The sequence below is a fragment of the Impatiens glandulifera genome, chromosome 3, assembly GCF_907164915.1.
Source record: "Impatiens glandulifera chromosome 3, dImpGla2.1, whole genome shotgun sequence".
NCBI lineage: Eukaryota > Viridiplantae > Streptophyta > Magnoliopsida > Ericales > Balsaminaceae > Impatiens > Impatiens glandulifera.
In genome coordinates, this window is record NC_061864.1 from 13,325,635 (window position 1) to 13,345,090 (window position 19,456).

Below are 19,456 nucleotides of genomic sequence, written 5' to 3' on the forward strand. Positions count from 1 at the left end.
GAAGTACATTATGGAAATGTTTCACGTTACTTTTGAAAATCATTCAAACTCGAGATGTCTGAAATCTTACTCGTGCACTTTGTGCTAATATCTCTTTATATTCAATTCAGTCAATTTCAGGTTAGTTACAAATGTGAAAAGGAGAAATAGTTTATGAGCTTATTTAATTTAATAAACAAGAGTAGGAGAGTTTAAGGAAAAATAAGACTGAACGTGCTCACTTAGAAAACACCTCTAAAGAAAATGGTATAAAGAGGAGAAATGAAGTTGTTATAGATAAGATACCGCGTTTTCCATCAGATGTCGGATTTATTATTTTTCCTCATCGAAATGGATTATAACAATTTCAAATTAATGTTTTTACTATAATACTTAAATTGAAATCGATAAATTTTTTATATTAACCATCACAATTAACCGGGAAATTGACCTAAATGTCATGCTCATACAAAATAGTAGTACGAAATTAGCTATTCAAAAATGAATCTACTAAAGGTTTAGGCAAGGAAAATTCTATTCAAATATAGAGCCTAAATTTTATTAATTACTCGGATCATAATTTATCTTTTGAAATAGGTTAATACGAGAATTTGTGACAATGAAATTACCAATATACCGTCCTATACATATACATAGTTATATAAACCCTACTTGTAACCTTACATCGTGACAAAGAAATTAACAATATACCCTTCTGAATACAAGGTTATATAAACCATCTTCTCAACATTAAGTACATCATGATACTGAAATTATCATTTTGTTATTACTGTCCATGGAAATAATGTTAGTTTTAAATGATTTTATGATGTTAATTTTTTTTTAATTAAAAAAAAAGTAAAAATAGTCTTAATTAAAATTATTTATACCAGAAGAGGTATCAATACGAAGTTGGACTTCTTTTCCTTGATCAGTTACACAAAAATGATCAAATCCCAGAAAGCAAGAGATAATATTGGTAAAAAAACAAAACACTTTTTTAATTAAGAAATGAGCAAAACGAATGAAATTGAGATGAAAGACAAGTTTTAGCGTGAAAAAGCATGTCTTCAAATCGAGTGTAAAAACCACGAGACATAAACCGACTATTTAACAATCAACTATTATCAACAAGGTTACAAGTAAGTGTTCAATTTAAATATAATCAAATTAGAGTCTCAATTGCATCACAATTACACAACAATTTTGGCAATAACAACAAAGAACAAGAAAGAACAACCAATCATATCAATTCTGCAATTTTGTTTTCTGTTGGACTGACTTAAAAACCTCGGAATATAGATCTTCACCATTTAGAATGTAGCCCTATAAATAACCAACAAGTTGTCAACGTTTGAAATCGATCAAACGGTGTAAACACCGGTAAATAGTAATTTTCTCCGGCTGCTACCCCAAATTTATTTTGTCTCTGCTCTCTCTCGTTGTTATGTAAAATTAGTGTCGACTCCGAGGATTGTACTGCCTCGGCCTTAGAGTAGAAAAATGTGAAAAGAATTTGGTTGCCCTAATTTTATGTTTTAAATATTTAAAAATTTGTTTTTGGTGAGATTTGAACTATAATTAAATAAAATAATTTTATTTTACATCCTAAACCATTATGTTACTTTTATATTAAAACTTAACAAATTTAACTAAATAAACTACTTTTTTTTATTAAATGGGCTCCTCCAGCCAATGGTTTGTTGGACTTATTATAGGATTGACCCCGTGTAAAATCTGTTGAAAACCTAAATGTAAAATAAACGTAAGCCAAGCCTAAATAAAGTTCACGCCTAAATAAAGTTCACGCCAAGTTGAGTCTCTCAAGCAGCTAGATGTACAAAATTCTAACCAAAAAAAATTAAATTGTTCATAGCTCATAACCACACCGGCACCCAAAAAACCATAAGAATCAAACTTTCTCTTACTATACCCATCTTGAGTTCTTGATCAGTACTTGTTTATATTCTTAATTTGTTGGTTAATTAATTGTAGAAACATTACATATTTATACATATTTTAATATCCACAATTACTTGAGTGATTAACGCATAATTATTTATTTATTTATTTATTCAGTAAAAGAAAATTATGAGTTTTTAACTAGTTAAGTAGTTACGCCCAAATCATTTCTCCTCCAAGTCTCTGAGAGTTTAGATTTAGCTCTCCTTCTAATTCTACAAGTGCTCTTCTATTTTTACCTATTTATGGTTCATCATAATATTGGAAATCAATTTCCTATTTATCATGTCTTATTTCAAAATTAGTAAGTTCATGGTCAACATGATGAATATGAAATACTCATTATTGTCTATTTATATTCCTGAATACACCATTTATATTTACTTTATTTTTGTAGAACATACTTATTTTCTAATGGAAGATATATTTGTTATAATATTAAAGTAATATTACTCTTCAATTGTCTAAATTGGATATACTGGCCTGCCCTAGGTAAGCCCAGCAAGCCCTTGGCTAGGGCAGCCCACTCCTAGTCCGGATAGCCCAATTATTAAAATTAGTAAGATATTTTTATTAAATTTGTTATAATTTTAAATAAAATAGTGTTGTAGCTTGGTGTTGGTGGTGAAAGATAAATATTTAAAATATTTAGTTGATGGTGGGTTCAAATCTCAATACAAACTTGTTTTTAAAATAGACTTAAGGGTACAATATTCTCAATCTTTATTACCCGAGTTTTAATCTATTTTTAAAATAGACTTAAGGGTACAATATTTTCGATCTTTATTACCCAAGGCTGGGGCAGCCCAAATCTTAGAGCCGGCACTGGATATACTTGGATTTAATCCAAATAACCAGTAATCATCACTAATAAACCAGATCATCTTTATTTTATTTTTTATAACAATTTATTTGAAGAATTGAAAAAAAAACAAATGTTTATAAGAATAGGTCATTTGAAAGAAAAATTAAAGTTCACCATTAGGATGTAGTAATTATTAATTAAATAATGTAATTCTTTATTAGAAGAATTTAAACTTCATAATTATATATAGTAATCCCTTAACAGAAAATTGGATTTGAATCCATTAATATTTATTATTTGATATATATATATATATATATATATATATATATATATATATATATATATATATATTGAGTTACCACATTATTCAACTCAAAAATTATTAGTACATCAATGATCATAGGCATAATTTAATTAGTCTTATTGAGATTAGTAATTAGATGAATTAGTTACTATTTGCAGGAAGTTCCATTAATGTAGAACCCTCTATAGTATGACGTAAAAGGAGCCTTAGACCAATCTACAGTTCCAGCCCATGATACATTCCAAACTGTCGCCTCCACATGCAAAGGCCTCGATTTGTAATTCACGGGGTAATTGAATGTCCTTACCGTCTTATAATCCACCTTGAACCTGTCATTTGACATCAATTAAAGATCAATTATTTTTTCAATAATGTTTAAGGGTAATTAATTAAAGAACTTACACTATTTTCTTAGCACTCCAATTAAGTTCATAAGTGTGAAAGTCTGCAGAAGGATTAAACCCTAGTTTAACCAACTCCTCTCTATGACCTTCATCATTTGCGAACACATTTGTTTGCAAGGTCCCGTTTGTCCCTAAGAATTCAAAGTCAATCTCATCGTGATTTCCGTTAGCCCCTCCTCCAGATATTAGCTGAATATTGTCGTCACAACAGCAATAATAATAATTGTTAAAAAGAGACAAAGAACATAAAATAAAAATAACATATAGGACATTACTTACATAAAAAGAAGTAATAACTCCTCCGGTTATCTTCTCCGATATCTTGATTTGCATTCTGAATACCCCGGAACAATATTCTTGTTTTGATTTAAATCCAGACCCTACATTAATAATTCATCACATCAAATATAACAACTTATAATCAATGTCTTTATTCTATTACCCTTTGGAATAATGTATTTTGTAGAAAGAAAAGTAAATGAAAATAGTGATAATTAAAATTATTCATACCGGAAGAGGTATCAATAACAAGTTGCACTCCTTTTCCTTGATCAGTGACATTCATATGATCAGCTCCCCATAAGGGTTGATAATATTTGTCAAATACTTCATCGCTCGTAGCCACAACGACCACGAAAACCAGAAGAATCAGACTCGCTCTCGCTATACCCATCTTCAGTTCTTGATCACTTATTTATATTTGTAATTTGTTGGTTAATTAATTCTACAAACATTGCATATTTATACATATTTTAGTATCCATAATTTCTTAGTGATTAGTACATAATTTTTTTGAAGATATAAAAGGTAATTAAAGTGACATTATAGAGTTTATAAGCATGATGTAAAATCTGATCCCTTGTTTGATAAGCTTATAATTAATTTAAAGTTTTTCTTATTCTTCCTTTTTGAAAAGGATGGCTTTTCTTTTTAATTTAATTTAAAAAATAGAATCCCACTTGACTAAATATAATAAATACATACTAATCTCTTTAAATTTGAACCTAGAATGATATGCAATGTTACTTTTGTGATTTACTAGAGGATGTGATTTTTCTGCAATTTTGGATTGACATTCTTAGCCATGCACTTGGCCAAGTATCATAGAAAGTTAATGGTGGAAATTTTAGGACAAAAGGTATACAAATAAGGTAGAAAATATATGTTTTCATAAAATAGTTTTTTTATAAAAAAATAGCTTCACTAAGAGAAATAGACAACCAAGATCATAACAATTTAACGGCATAAAGATTTATATGTCATATATAATTTTCCTGATTATTCTTAATTACTGATTACTAAAATACTCACTTTTAATATTTCTTATCATTGAAATAATTATCGTCTCATTTCAATTCAGTAATCTTATTCACATCTCCCATTTCTCTTATAATCTCTATGTTTCGGTCGTTAATCATCGTCATCATATATCTAACTCCGCATCCGACATTTAGCTCCCTCATTCTTTGACACCTTTTATTGAATTTTTTGACAAAATTTTTGTGACTGCAATAAATTAAACAAGTACGTACAATTATCTTAAATGAGGTTATTATATTCAATTCAGACCTCAAACCTAGAATTTCGGACCTCGGAGAGGCTCTAGATATCCGCATACAGTGAAGAGGTATTTAAGTGTAATTTGTTTATGAGTATCAAATTCTTTTTATTCAATCATTTTCAAAACACAATTAAAAATTAAATAATCATTTGTAAAATGCATTGATAAATTGGTATGTTAGTCTTCCTTAAAAATTAGTAACTAGTCAAATACTTTGACACTAGCTAGCCATTATTCTTAAAAAACTGTAATGATCAAAATTGAACAATTGTTGTAATTTGTGATCCAAAATTAACTAATTAAAATATTATATTACAAAATAAAATCTCTACAAATTTAAGGATTTAAATATTTTATTATTCAAAATTATTTTTTCTCCGCTAAGATCGTGCTATATTTTATCTATATTTTGTGCTAAAATTAATGACTTATGTAATAAAATTAATGTCATCGACGAGGCAAGGAGATTTGTGATCTCTCCGCTAAGGAGGCTAGTTCTCAAATTTAAATGGTTAGTAAGTTGTTCGATATATGTAAGGAATAATAAATTGGAACACGCTAGTGAAGTAGAGCTACATGGTTAAGAGTCTAATGCGCAAGCAATAAATAATGTGCTTAATTTGATCTTAATCTAGGGGAAGTTCATGATAATGAATAGAAATCTTTGTGAGTATTGTAAACTATAAGAGTTTGTTTGAAGAGTCATTTAAGGTAAATGATATTACTTTTGATTCAATTAATACAACACAAAAAGAGATGCTTGTTTTTCGACAGTGGGGGTTGAGGAGGTTATTAAGGGGTGCGAAAATGATAAAGTGTTGGGATGCGACAAGTTATTTTGACTTTTTTTAAGAAGGCGTGGTATTTCCTTAAAATTGTAATTATGAAATTAATTGAACATTTTTATCGTTTTTCATCATTTTACAAGAGTTAGAACTCTATTTTGATATGTCTCGTTCGTAAAGCTCTAGGGACTATTAATGTGAATAATTTTAAGTTTACCAGTCTCATTTTGTCTTTCTATAAAATTGTCGCAAAATATTTAGCCAACAAGTTGCGGAGGGTGTTAAAAATGGTCATATTTAGTAATCAGATAACATTCATAGAAGATTGTAAAATCTATGATGTCGTATTAATAGTCAATGAGTGAATTGACTCAACTACTTCAAGAGGTGACAAATGGGCTTTTTTAAGTTAGACATATAAAAAAGCTTATGATCACGTCAAATTTGGAGTTTTTGTTTGATGTAATTGACAGAATGGGTGCAAAATGGATAAACTATATTATATTTTTATCTCTCGACGATTAAGTTTTCTGTCTTTGTTAATGGGAATTCTTATGGGTTTTTCAAGAGCTCCCAAGGGATTAGACAGGGTGATCCACTCTCTCGTTTCTTGTTCGTCACTATTATGAAACCCTCTAAAAATGATAGCTTTCGTAAAAACTCAGGACTCCATGGAGTAAGTTGTGGGTCAAGAATATATATCATTTTATTGTATCACATTTTTCACTGATGACCCGCTCTACATGGCTCAGGCTACCTACACGAATTTTAAACATATTTTGGATTTTTATGGTTATTCGGTGCATGTTTCGGTCTTTGAATTAATCTTAATAAGTCATACATTTTTTATTATATTTGGTTTCAAATAGAAGTAGGATTAAGTTGATAAATGTGTTGAGATTTAGAATTGATGATCTTTCGTTAATCTATCTTGGTTTTATGGTTATTCGGTGCATGTTTCGGTCTTTAAATTAATCTTAATAAGTCATACATTTTTTCTTATATTTTGTTTCAAATAGAAGTCGGATTAAGTTAATAAATGTGTTGAGATTTAGAATTGATGATCTTTCGTTAATCTATCTTGGTATTCCATTGGCATTCAGTGATAAATTACGATTCAATGTCTCTTAGGACTTGATTATCACTAAAATGGAATGTAAGTTGTCTAGATGGAAAAATAAAATAATCTCTAAAGGAGGTCAGTTAATTCTCAATAAGAGTGTGTTGTCATCTATGCCTACGTATATGATATGACATGTACCCAATTTACTCAAATACACATGATATACAAGATAGAACTCACCATTAATATTGGAAATGGGCTAAATTTATTCTATTCTTTTTTTTCTATTATTTTCTAGCAACAAGTGACCGATCAAAATATATTTAGTATAAGATATAATTTATTATAAATAGGGACAAATTTAAAAATTAAAATTAGAATTATAGTGGCTAGACAAAATTTGGAGTGACTTACAAAAATGAAGAGAAAATATATATATATATGAGAAACAAATAATAAATTAGATTAAAAAATTAAAAGATTATGTCCAATGTAAAAAAAAAAAAAAAAAAAAAAAATATTATTTTTATAAATATATATATTTTAAAGTGAACCAATGTCTAATTGTAAATCCTTACTACTAAAGACAACATCAAATTTCACTGCGAAAACTGAACCGAATTGTCTTGTTTGAGACGGTTTTTTCTTGAAACCGAATGGAGATGGGACGAGAATGGTATTTGCGTCCTCACCCCGATTTCACCTCAATTCTGTCTCGAACACCATAAACATAATTAAATATATTAAATTACCAATATATTTATTTATTCACTCTATTTTATAAGAGTAATAAAGTTATTTATTTATAATAATATAAAATTTTAATATATTATAATATATATTATATTAAAAAAATCATTTATATAATTTTATTGTATAATTTTTATTTATTTTTAAAAAAAAAATTATTAATAGTGCCCCGCGGGATTCCCCGAAACTGAAAAAAACCGAACGAAACAGGGATGATATTAAGAAAATTCCTAACATTAAAACGAGACAGGGATAATAAATGGATTTCTCGCCCCGGAGTCATTCCTACTTTACTGTTGTAAATCATTATCAACAAACTTACTAAAATGTGTTGATCCAAAAAAGTAAATTATTCTCCTAACATGCATACACACCTAATTTTGGGTTTAATTGAGTTATTCAAATAATTCAATTTTAAAAATATATTATTTCTCTTTTACACCTTAATTATATCATTCAATTTATTAACTAAAATACTAAAATTTTCTTTATTTTTATTTTATTATTATATATTAAAACATTTCAAATTTTTTTATCACAAAAAAATTCAACTCCTCAAAATCATAAAAATCATTCTTTCTAAATAACCAATTCAAACAAAAACCTATGTTTTCACTTAATTTTTTAGATCAGTTGATTGGTAGTATTATAAAATATTTGAACAACAGTATTCAACATTTGAAGTTGAAATTATATTGTTCAATCACTAATTATTATTATTTGTAGTTACAAATTTCTAAACATAATTTGGAGTTAAATATTTTGAAAATTATTAGATGTTATGAATTGAATCAAGTATAGTTAATAGTATAATATTTGTGATAATTGAAATTTATACTTTTATCTTAATTTTTAAATATTTTAAAATTAAAATAATATAAAAATAATAAAAATGAAATTTGAAAATATTATCTGTGCACAATTATTTTTTATCAGTTCAAGATTACGCGTATTCGTACGAACGCACGTTTATGTGTCGGCCAAATTTCATACCGACACAATTTTTACGCGCTAAGTATAATAACATAAATTATTTTATAACTTTTTACAAATGTTTTTTTTTTTGTGTAGTGGAGATTCAAACACATATGTTAGGTGGTGGGAGAAAATATATCTTAAGATTTACCATAGAAAAATTAAAAAAATTAAATATAATGTATCATATAATTATAATTTATGTTTTTTTTATATAATTAACATCTTACTTAAATATATATTATCATATTAATATAAGCAAAGTTCACTAAAATTTTATATTTAAAGAAAATAAAGATGATGAATAAATAAGTCTCAGTAACAAATATCTAACTGAATTTTTTTATTAAGTTTATGTTAATGGAAAAATGCCATAAATTCAATTTGTCACAAATAGTATTACAGCAAATTTTAAACACATAGTATAACTTTTTATTAATCATTTCTAAAGAAAGACTTGAGGTAAAAAATCAAGTGGTATTGAACATGTAAATACCACTTTCAATACCATCTCAATGTGAATGGATCAATGGAAGAAAATCCCAAAAATTCCTATAATTGGTACTTACTAATCTCTTAACACACTTTTGGATTTCAATATCCATATTATATAGTGAGTTACAACATTATTCAATTATTAGAAATAAATAGTAAATCAATGATGGTAAACAAAATTTAATGAGTCTTTATTTGTTGCAGGGGGTGCCTTGAATGTAGAACCCTCGATATGATGATGTAAAAGGAGCCTTAGACCAATCTACAGGCCCAGCCCATGATCCATTCCAAACGGTCGCCTCCACATGCAAAGGTCTCGAAATGTAATTCGGAGGGTAAATGAACGTTCTTACCGTCTTATTATCAACTTTGAACCTGTAGTTTGACATCAATACAAGATCAATCATCATATTTTCAATAATTAATGTTTAAGGGCGCGCAATTAAATTAAGAACTTACAAGATTTGCTGAGGATTCCAATTAATCTCGTAAGTATGAAACGCTGCAGAGGGATTAAACCATAGGTTAACCAACTCCTCTCTATGACCTGGATCGTTTACGAACACATTTGTCTGAAACTTCCCTTTTGTCCCTATAAATTCAAAGTCAATCTCGTCGTGTTTTGGTTCATTCTTGTTGCTAGAAATTAGCTGGATATTGTCATCACAATAAAATGTTAAAAGATTGACAAAGAAGAGAAACCCATCAATTTTCTTTAAATTAAATAGAATAAGACACTACTTACATAAAAAGATGTAACAATTCCTGCTGTTAATTTTTCTGATATCTTTATTTGCATTCTGAATATCCCAGAACAATATTCTTGTTTAGATTTAAATCCAGCTCCTACAATAATTCATCACAACAAATATCACATTTCAAACTGAAGTGCAATTGAGTTAATTTGAAAGATTTTTTTTATTAAATATATATAATTCAAAATATTATTTTGTTTAAATCAACATTCAAATGAGATACTTAATAAAAAAAACTTTCAAATAAATATATATATATGATTCAAACCCAGATCCACATTCAGATCCAACTCCGACATAGATATTTTCAAACAAAATCGAATAGAGCCGAATATCCCTTAAATTTGAAATTGATGAGGAAATACCTAATTTATTTAAAAGAATCAAGATTATCATTTTGTTACTACTACCCTTTGAAATAATGGTTTTATGATGTTAATTAATTTTTTAAAAGTAAAATAAAATTGAAAATAGTCATAATAATTAAAAAAAAAAATTCATACCAGAAGTGGCATCAATAAGAATTTGGACTTCTTTGCCTTGATCAGTGACACTCAAATGATCAAATCCCCAAAAGGGTTGATAATATTTGTCAAATACTTCATCGCTCATAACCACAACCACTCCCAAAACCATAATAATAATAATAAGAATCAGACTTTCTCTTATTAAACCCATCTTGAGTTCTTGATCACTTATTTAAATTCTTAATTTGTTGGTTAATTAATCGTAGAAACATTACATATTTATACATATTTTAATATCCATAAATAGTTAAGTGATTAGTGCATATTTATTTATTCATTCCGCGACAACTAAAACATTTGATATATAAGATAAGACTAATTAATATTTGGTTATTTTAGTGTGTTTTAAAAGAAAAAGAAGTTAATCCTTTTTATTTATTTACAAAATTTATAATCTCAATAACTGTATATAATAACTATAGACTAATCTCTTCTAAAAAGAAGTAAAATACTGTAAGAGACATTGTTAATGTACCTAATTATCAGTCCATTTATTTCAAATACTAAGATTTTTAGTTAAATCTATTATATTTTTAAATATATAAGATTGTAGCTTAGTGATTTAAAATAAATTTAGAGTTTTTATTTGGTTATTGGTTCAAATCTCACATATATTTTTTATCAACTTTTTAATCTAGACATAAGGCAACAAAATATATCTACAATTGCAATGTACCCCATTTATTCAACCACACCTAGACATGATATACAAGATAGAACTCATAATTAATCCATACTGGGCTAAATTTATTCTAAAAATAAATCCTCTTAATTATTTTCTAGCAAAATGTGACCCATCAAATTGTGTTATTGTAGAAGGTTGGCCAATCAATGTTTATATTACTCCACACAATTAATATTATTCTCATATCATGTATACACAGTTCATTTTGAGTTTAATATTAAGTTGAAAATACAATTAATTTTGAGTTTAATAAAAATAGTTCTATATTATTAGTAATCTATTAATAAGTCTTTACGTTAATGATGTTCACAATATATTTATTCTTATTGTGTAACATGTATTAATGAATCATTTGTCATTTCAATGTATAAGGTTTTTTCACTAGAAAGATTCGCAAATGCGGATTTCATTCCGGTTTGTAGTTACAAGCAAATATTTTATCTTTACCTTAATTCTATAAGGTGTGTTTGATGAGGAGGAATTGAAATTGACATTGGTATTGAAATTCTAATTCCAATTCCATGAGAGTTGACATTGAAATTCTTATGTTATGTTTGGAAAAATTATAGAATTATAATTAAATTCCAATTCCTATGTTTGAGAAAATGATAGAATTGTAATTCGATTCTAATTCCTATGTTTGTAAAATAAAATATCGGTTCAAAATATTAACTTTTTAAATATGTTTTCATGTTTTTGGCACATTTAATACGTTTTTGACATTTTTAACACGTTTTTGACATTTTTAACACATTTTTACACGTTTTTGGCACGTTCAAACACGTTTAACAAATTTTCACACTTAAAACATATTTTCACACGTTTAACATGTTTTTCACGTTTTTGGTATGCTTAACACGTTTTTGACATTTTTAATACGTTTAACATGTTTTTCACACGTTTTAACAAGTTTAACACGTTTTTCACGTTTTTGGCACGTTTTTAACATGTTTAATACGTTTTTCATACGTTTAACACGTTTTTGGCATGTCTAACACGTTTTACACATTTTTCACACATTTAACACGTTTACACACGATAAACATGTTTTTCACGTTTTAACACATTTTTCACGTTTTCACACGTTTTTCACGTTTTCACACGTTTTCACACGTTTTAACAAGTTTAACACGTTTTCACGTTTTTCGCACACTTTAACAAGTTTAACATGTTTTCACGTTTTTGGCACGTTTTTAACATGTTTAATACGTTTTTCACACGTTTAACATGTTTTTCACGTTTTTCACACGTTTAACACGTTTTTGGCATGTATAACATGTTTTACAAATTTTGACACGTTTAACACATTTTTTCACATTTTGGCACATTTAACACGTTTTTCACACGTTAAACACGTTTTTCACATTTAACGCATTTTTCACACGTTAAACACGTTTTTCACATTTAACGCATTTTTCACACATCTAACATATTTTTCACATTATTGGCACGTTAAACACATTTTTGGCATGTCTAAAACATTTAACACATTTTGACACGTTTAACATGTTTTTTACGTTTTGGCAAGCTTAACATGTTTTTCACGTTTTCACACGTTTTTCATATTTTTCACACATTTACACATGTTTTTCACGTTTTTCACACAATTTTCACGTTATTAACACATTTTTCACGTTTTTGGCACATTTAACACGTTTTTGACATTTTTAATATATTTAACATGTTTTTCACACGTTTTGATTGGTTTAAAACGTGTTAAACATGTCAAAAACATAGAAACGTGTTAAACGTATCAAAAATGTGTTAAACGTGCCAAATAAGTGCAAAACTTGTTAAACGTGCCAAAACGTGAAAAACATGTTAAATGTGTTAAAAATATGTCAAACGTTTCAAAAATGTAAAAAACATGTGAAACGTGTCAACAACGTGTTAAATGTGTTTAATGTGTTAAAAACATCTTAAACGTGTTAAAAACATGAAAGCGTGTCAAAAACGTGTTAAACGTTCCAAACATGTGAAAAACATGTTGAACGTGCCAAAACGTAAAAAATGTGTTAAACGTGTCAAAAATGAGGTAAATGTGTCAAAAACGTAAAAAAATGTGTTAAAGGTGTCAAAAACATGAAAATGTGTTAAACGTGTCAAAAACGTAAAAAAACGTGTTTAATGGTCAAAAACGTCTTAAATGTGTCAAAATGAGGTAAATGTTTCAAAATCATAAAAAAAATGTGTTAAATGTGTCAAAAACGTAAACAATTGTGTTAAATGTGTCAAAAACATAAAAAAAAACGTGTTAAATGTGTCAAAAACGTGAAAACGTGATAAACTTGTCAAAAACGTGTAAAAAATTTGAAAAACTTGTTAAACGTGCCAAAATGTGCCAAAATGTAATAACATGAAAACGTGTCAAAAACGTGTTAAACGTTCTAAGCATGTGAAAAACTTGTTAAACGTGCCAAAACGTGAAAAACATATTAAACGTGTTAAACGTGTCAAAATGTGGTAAACATGTCAAAAACGTAAACAAATGTGTTAAATGTGTCAAAAACGTGAAAACGTGTTAAACGTGTAAAAAACGTAAAAAAACATGTTAAATGTATCAAAAATGTGAAAACATGTTAAACGTGTCAAAAACGTATTAAATATGTGAAAAACTTGTTAAACGTACCAAAACATGCAAAATGTGCCAAAAAGTAAAAAACGTGTTAAACGTGTTAAACATGTCAATAACGTGAAAATCATGTTAAACGTGTCAAAAACGTATTAAATGTGTCCAGGACATGTTAAACGTGTCAAGGACGTGAAAAACGTGTTAAATGTGTCAAAAATGTGTTAAACGTGTCAAGAACGTGAAAACGTGTTAAATGTGTCAAAACGTGTTAAACGTGTTAAATGTGCCAAAAACATGTTAAACGTGTCAAAAACGTGTTAAACGTGTCAAAAACGTGTTAAACGTGTTAAAAACGTGAAAATCATGTTAAACGTGTCAATAACGTGTTAAACGTGTCAAGAACGTGTTAAACGTGTCAAGGACGTGAAAAACGTGTTAAAAATGTCAAGGACGTGAAAAACGTGTTAAATGTGTCAAAACGTGTTAAACGTGTCAAAAACGTGTTAAACGTGCCAAAAACGTGTTTAAAACGTGTTAAACGTGTTTAAAACGTGAAAGTCATGTTAAACGTATCAAGGACGTGTTAAACGTATCAAAGACGTGTTAAACGTGTCAAGGACGTGAAAACGTGTTAAATGTGTCAAAAACGTGTTAAACGTGTCAAAAACGTGTGAATTGTGCCAAAAACGTGTTAAACATGCCAAAAACGTGTTAAACATGCCAAAAACGTGTTAAACGTGTCAAAAACGTGTTAAACTTGTTAAAAACGTGAAAATCATGTTAAACATGTTAAACGTGTCAAGGACGTGAAAAACGTGTTAAATATGTCAAAACATGTTAAACGTGTCAAAAACGTGTTAAATGTGCCAAAAACGTGTTAAACGTGTCAAAAACGTGTTAAACATGTTAAAAACGTAAAAATCGTGTTAAACGTGTTAAAAATGTGTTAACCGTGTCAAGGACGTGTTAAACGTGTCAAGGACGTGAAAAACTTGTTAAATGTGTTATAAACGTGTTAAACGTGTCAAGGACGTGAAAAACGTATTATATGTGTCAAAACGTGTTAAACGTGTCAAAAACGTATTAAACGTGCCAAAAACGTGTTAAACGTGTCAAAAACGTGTTAAACGTGTTAAAAACATGAAAATCATGTTAAACGTGTCAAGGACGTGTTAAACGTGTAAAGGACATGAAAACGTGTTAAATGTGTCAAAAACGTGTTAAACGTGTCAAGGACGTGAAAAATGTGTTAAATGTGTCAAAACGTGTTAAACATGTCAAAAACGTGTTAAACGTGCCAAAAATGTGTTAGACGTGCCAAAAACGTGTTAAACGTGTTAAAATCGTGTTAAAAACATGTTAAACATGTTAAAAACGTGAAAATCATGTTAAACGTGTCAATGACGTAAAAAACGTGTTAAATGTGTCAAAAACGTGTTAAACGTGCCAAAATATGAAAATATGTTAAACGTGTGAAAAACGTGTTAAACGTGTTTAATATGTGAAAAACGTGTTAAACATGTCAAAAACATGAAAAACGTGTTAAACATGTCAAAAACATGAAAAACGTGTTAAACATGTCAAAAAACATGAAAAACGTGTTAATTTGGAATTACAATTCCGACCTAAAAAGATTGGAATTAAGAACTATCAAATTACACTATATTGAATTTCATTGGGATTCTAATTCCAAATCTTAATATTAAAGTGTTTAACAAACATAAGAATTGGAATTGGACCCTCCAATTTCAATTCCAATTCCAATTCCAATTCCAATTCCAATTCCAATTCCAATGCAATTTTCAGGGTTATCAATCACACCCTAAATGATACTCTAATTTTACATCCAAGTCACTTAAGTTTAGATTTAGCTCCTTCTATATAGTTCAGGATTAAATTTAACGTAAATTTAAATTTTGTGGCCTCTAAAATTATAAATAATTTTTTTAAAAATTTTTTAACAGAAAAAATTAATAAATGAGATAAAAAAATCTAAGATAAAAAAAAATATATTGTATAATATATATTTAATATACAAAGACAAAAAGAAAAAAATAAAATTAATAGTAATAAAATATTAAGAGCCCAAGATAGGGCTATGAAATTGCATATGTTATCTTTACTTTATAAAAATAGGTTATTTGAAAGGAAGAAAAAAAAGTTCACAGAGTCAATATTAATTCAATATTGCCATTCTTTATTAGAAGAATTTAAACTTCATAATACATAGTAATCCCTTAAATGAAAATTGGATTTGAATCGATTAATACTTGATATCCATATATTGTGAGTTACCACATTATTCAACTAAGAAATTATTGGTACATCAATGATCATAGACATAATTTATTTATTCTTATTGGGATTATTAATTAGATGGATTAATTTCTATTTGCAGGGAGTGCCATCAATGTAGAATCCTCGATAGTATGATGTAAAAGGAGCCTTAGACCAATCCACGGTTCCAGCCCATGATACATTCCAAATGGTCGCCTCGACATGCAAAGGCCTCGGAATGTAGCTCCCGGGGTAATTGAATGTCCTTACCGTCGTTTCATCCACTTTGAATCTGTAAATTTACATCAATTAATTAAAGATCAGTTATATTTTCAATAATGTTTAAGGGTAACTAATTAATTAAAGAACTTACAAGATTTGCTTAGCATTCCAATTAAGTTCATAAGTGTGAAAGTCTTGAGAGGGGTCAAACCATAGTTTAATCAACTCCTCTCTATGACCTTCATCGTTTACGAACACATTTGTCTGCAAGGTCCCGTTTGTCCCTAGGAATTCAAAGTCAATTTCATCGTGATTTCCGATAGCCTCTCCTCCAGATATTAGCTGAATATTGTCATCACAAATTGTGATTAACAATTCACAATATATACTAATAATAATTGTTAAAAGAGATAAATAGTATAAAAAAAGATATTAATTACTTACATAAAAAGAAGTAATAACTCCTCCTGTTAACTTGTATGATATCTTTATTTGCATTCTAAATATCCCGGAACAATATTCTTGTTTTGATTTAAATCCAGACCCTACATTAATAATTCATCACATCAAATGTAGGAATCAATTAAGAACAATACAAATAGAAACTCCCCATTTGTTTTAGATGTTAGCTAATTAAGAAAACCCTTTGGAATCAAGATTATCATTTGGTGATTAGTCATGAAATTATCAATGTCTTTATTATATTACCATTTGGAATAATGTTGGTTTTAAATGATTTTATGGTGTTAATTATTATTTTTTAAAAAAATAATAGATTTGAAAATAATCATAATAATACCAGAAGAGGAATCCATAAGAAGTTGGACTTCTTTGCCTTGACCAGTGACAGTGAAATGATCAAGACCCCATAAGGGTTGATAATATGTATCAAATGATACTGCATCGCTTATAGTTATAGCCACAACGGCCACGAAAATCATAAGAATCAGACTCTCTCTCACTATACCCATCTTGATTTCTTGATCTTCTACAAACATTACATATTTATACATATTTTTATATCCATATCTTTTTTTTAAATACTAATGGTATTATTAAAAATGATAAGAATTGTTAGAGTAAAACGACAAATCATGACATGAAAATAAAATAAAATCACGTTATTCAATAGGTTATCGAGCTCGTAGATACTCAAGAAAAATAATTAACTTTCCGACTGACTCTATCGACTTTTCAGAACGAATCTTAGAAAATATCATAATAATTATACTATGAATGATAGTGCATCGGACGATTACGATCAATAAAAGTTCGAAGATTTCTATTAAAATCAGATGGTACAATCGAAAATAATTAGAATAGTAACTCAAATATGTATGCCTAACATATCATTCACATCAATCCTAACTTTTCAGCAACTGTCTAAAGACTTGAGCATCACCTAATGAATTATCACAGTAATACTCCATAAAAGACTTCAGATAATAATCGACAAACGACAATGCAACAGTAAGTGAGTTGCCGATTCAACATTCTCGTGACACATACTATAATGAGTTACCATAATATTTCTCAAATACTAATTTAATGAGATTAATTTTGGACAATTTTGAAAGGTCATGGTTGTATCGAATTGAAAACTGAGAGCACTTTGAATGGAAGTAGAGAGTCATTATTGTGGGGTATCATGCTAACTCTCCTTAATTTAAAAAATTATTGTTTCACAATATTTAGGTTTAATTTATTCATGAGTATCTATTTTTTTTTGTTCAATAATTTTTAATCACAATTGACAATAATATAAATATAATATAATCATATGTACAATGTATTGATAAATTGGTATCTTAGACTTTCTTAGAAATTAGTAAGGCTAACAAGTGCCTTATACATTCAATTAAGTTTTAAATATCTCCATGATCTTATTTTAAATTGATGTTTATATATTTATTTTTGTTTGAAATTGCTTATGTTACATATTTATTTTATTTGAAATTGCTCCTTACTACATTTATTTTTGTTTAAATGTAAACCATAAATATCTAAAATCATTTAAAATGTTATAAATCCGTTAATTTGTATTTAAAATGACACAAATTTCTCTTATGAGTGGTATATCCATTTTTTTTCTAAATCCTATTGCGGTCAAAATTTTCACTTCATCTTGAGATGATTTTTACTCAATTCTCAAACGACGACACATCTATTATGTTTCATTTTCAGACAACGGTGTTACAAACTAAGACGACAACAATGTTGTTACTCACCAGTCTCATCTTTTTTTTATAGATATTGTGTTTTGGCCCCCAAATCATCTAAACTGTTAGAATATAAGATAAAATATATGTAAGATATTATCACAATATTATATAAATTGTGATAATATCATTAGTATATTATATTATATTATATTATATTATATTATATTATATTATATTATATTATATTAATATTAATATTATATTAATATTATATTATATTATTAGTTTCCTTATAAACTCAATATAATGTCTATATAATAGACATAACTTATGTAATTAAATGTATCATTCTAATACAATCTTTTTTCTTATTCTAACATGGTATCAATCTAGTCTTCCGCTGCCTCCATCAATGGTTATTTTAGCCATTGATGGAGGGCTCTATTAAATCTCTAATAATTATTATTATATTTTTTAATAATAGTTTTTTTTTCAAATAATTTTGTTGTTCTTATTTTTCTCCGACAATCATATTCTCTGAGTTTATTTTCAGTTGTTGTTTTATCCCAGTAGTTAATGGCATATTTTTTGGTGTTAATCCAATCATATATGCTCATTTACTGGTTATTTAGTCAACACACTACCATTCTCTCGTTAGAATGAGTTTTACAGGTGTTGTTTCACTCCAACATTCTATTCCCATGGGATTCTACATACCTTCTTCGCTGGTTTTCTTTAATGCAACACACTGTCATCTCGTCGTTGAATGAATTTCGAGACTCGCGAATAACTTTGGAGTTTATTCGGTTGTTGTTTCACCCTAGAATTCTATTTTCATGGGATTCTACATATTCGTTGGTTTATCCGTCAACACACTGACATCCTTTAACTTGATGGAGCTCACGAGTTTTTGAAGCTTGAAGAATCCAACATCAACATTTCATCATCTCGTCTTCAACCTCAAACTGTTCAAACGTTTTCCATCTTGAATTTGAGGAGGGATGTTAGAATATAAGATAAAATATATGTAAGATAATATCACAATATTATATAAACTTTGATAATATCATTAGTATATTACTATATTAATATTATATTATATTATATTATTAGTTTCCTTATAAGCTCAATATAATGTCTATATAATAGACATAATCTATGTAATTCAAT

General features: G+C 27.9%; 3 protein-coding genes across 3 annotated transcripts; all 3 read right to left on the reverse strand.

The window, feature by feature from the left end:
• Nucleotides 1-3,201: 3,201 nt before the first annotated feature.
• Nucleotides 3,202-4,130, reverse strand: LOC124929766 (xyloglucan endotransglucosylase/hydrolase protein 3-like). Its single transcript, XM_047470160.1, has 4 exons — nucleotides 3,968-4,130; nucleotides 3,737-3,837; nucleotides 3,456-3,646; nucleotides 3,202-3,382 (listed from the first exon to the last, which is right to left on the reverse strand). Exons 1-4 carry the CDS (start codon nucleotides 4,128-4,130, stop codon nucleotides 3,202-3,204), a joined length of 636 nt encoding a protein of 211 aa, XP_047326116.1.
• Nucleotides 4,131-9,277: 5,147 nt separating this feature from the next.
• On the reverse strand, nucleotides 9,278-10,477 carry LOC124929768 (putative xyloglucan endotransglucosylase/hydrolase protein 1). Its single transcript, XM_047470161.1, has 4 exons — nucleotides 10,345-10,477; nucleotides 9,832-9,932; nucleotides 9,546-9,736; nucleotides 9,278-9,461 (listed from the first exon to the last, which is right to left on the reverse strand). The coding sequence occupies exons 1-4, from the start codon at nucleotides 10,475-10,477 to the stop codon at nucleotides 9,278-9,280; spliced, it is 609 nt and encodes a 202-aa protein (XP_047326117.1).
• Nucleotides 10,478-16,013: 5,536 nt separating this feature from the next.
• On the reverse strand, nucleotides 16,014-17,095 carry LOC124929769 (xyloglucan endotransglucosylase/hydrolase protein 3-like). Its single transcript, XM_047470162.1, has 4 exons — nucleotides 16,924-17,095; nucleotides 16,569-16,669; nucleotides 16,276-16,466; nucleotides 16,014-16,194 (listed from the first exon to the last, which is right to left on the reverse strand). The coding sequence occupies exons 1-4, from the start codon at nucleotides 17,093-17,095 to the stop codon at nucleotides 16,014-16,016; spliced, it is 645 nt and encodes a 214-aa protein (XP_047326118.1).
• Between the last annotated feature and the right edge of the window lie 2,361 nt (nucleotides 17,096-19,456).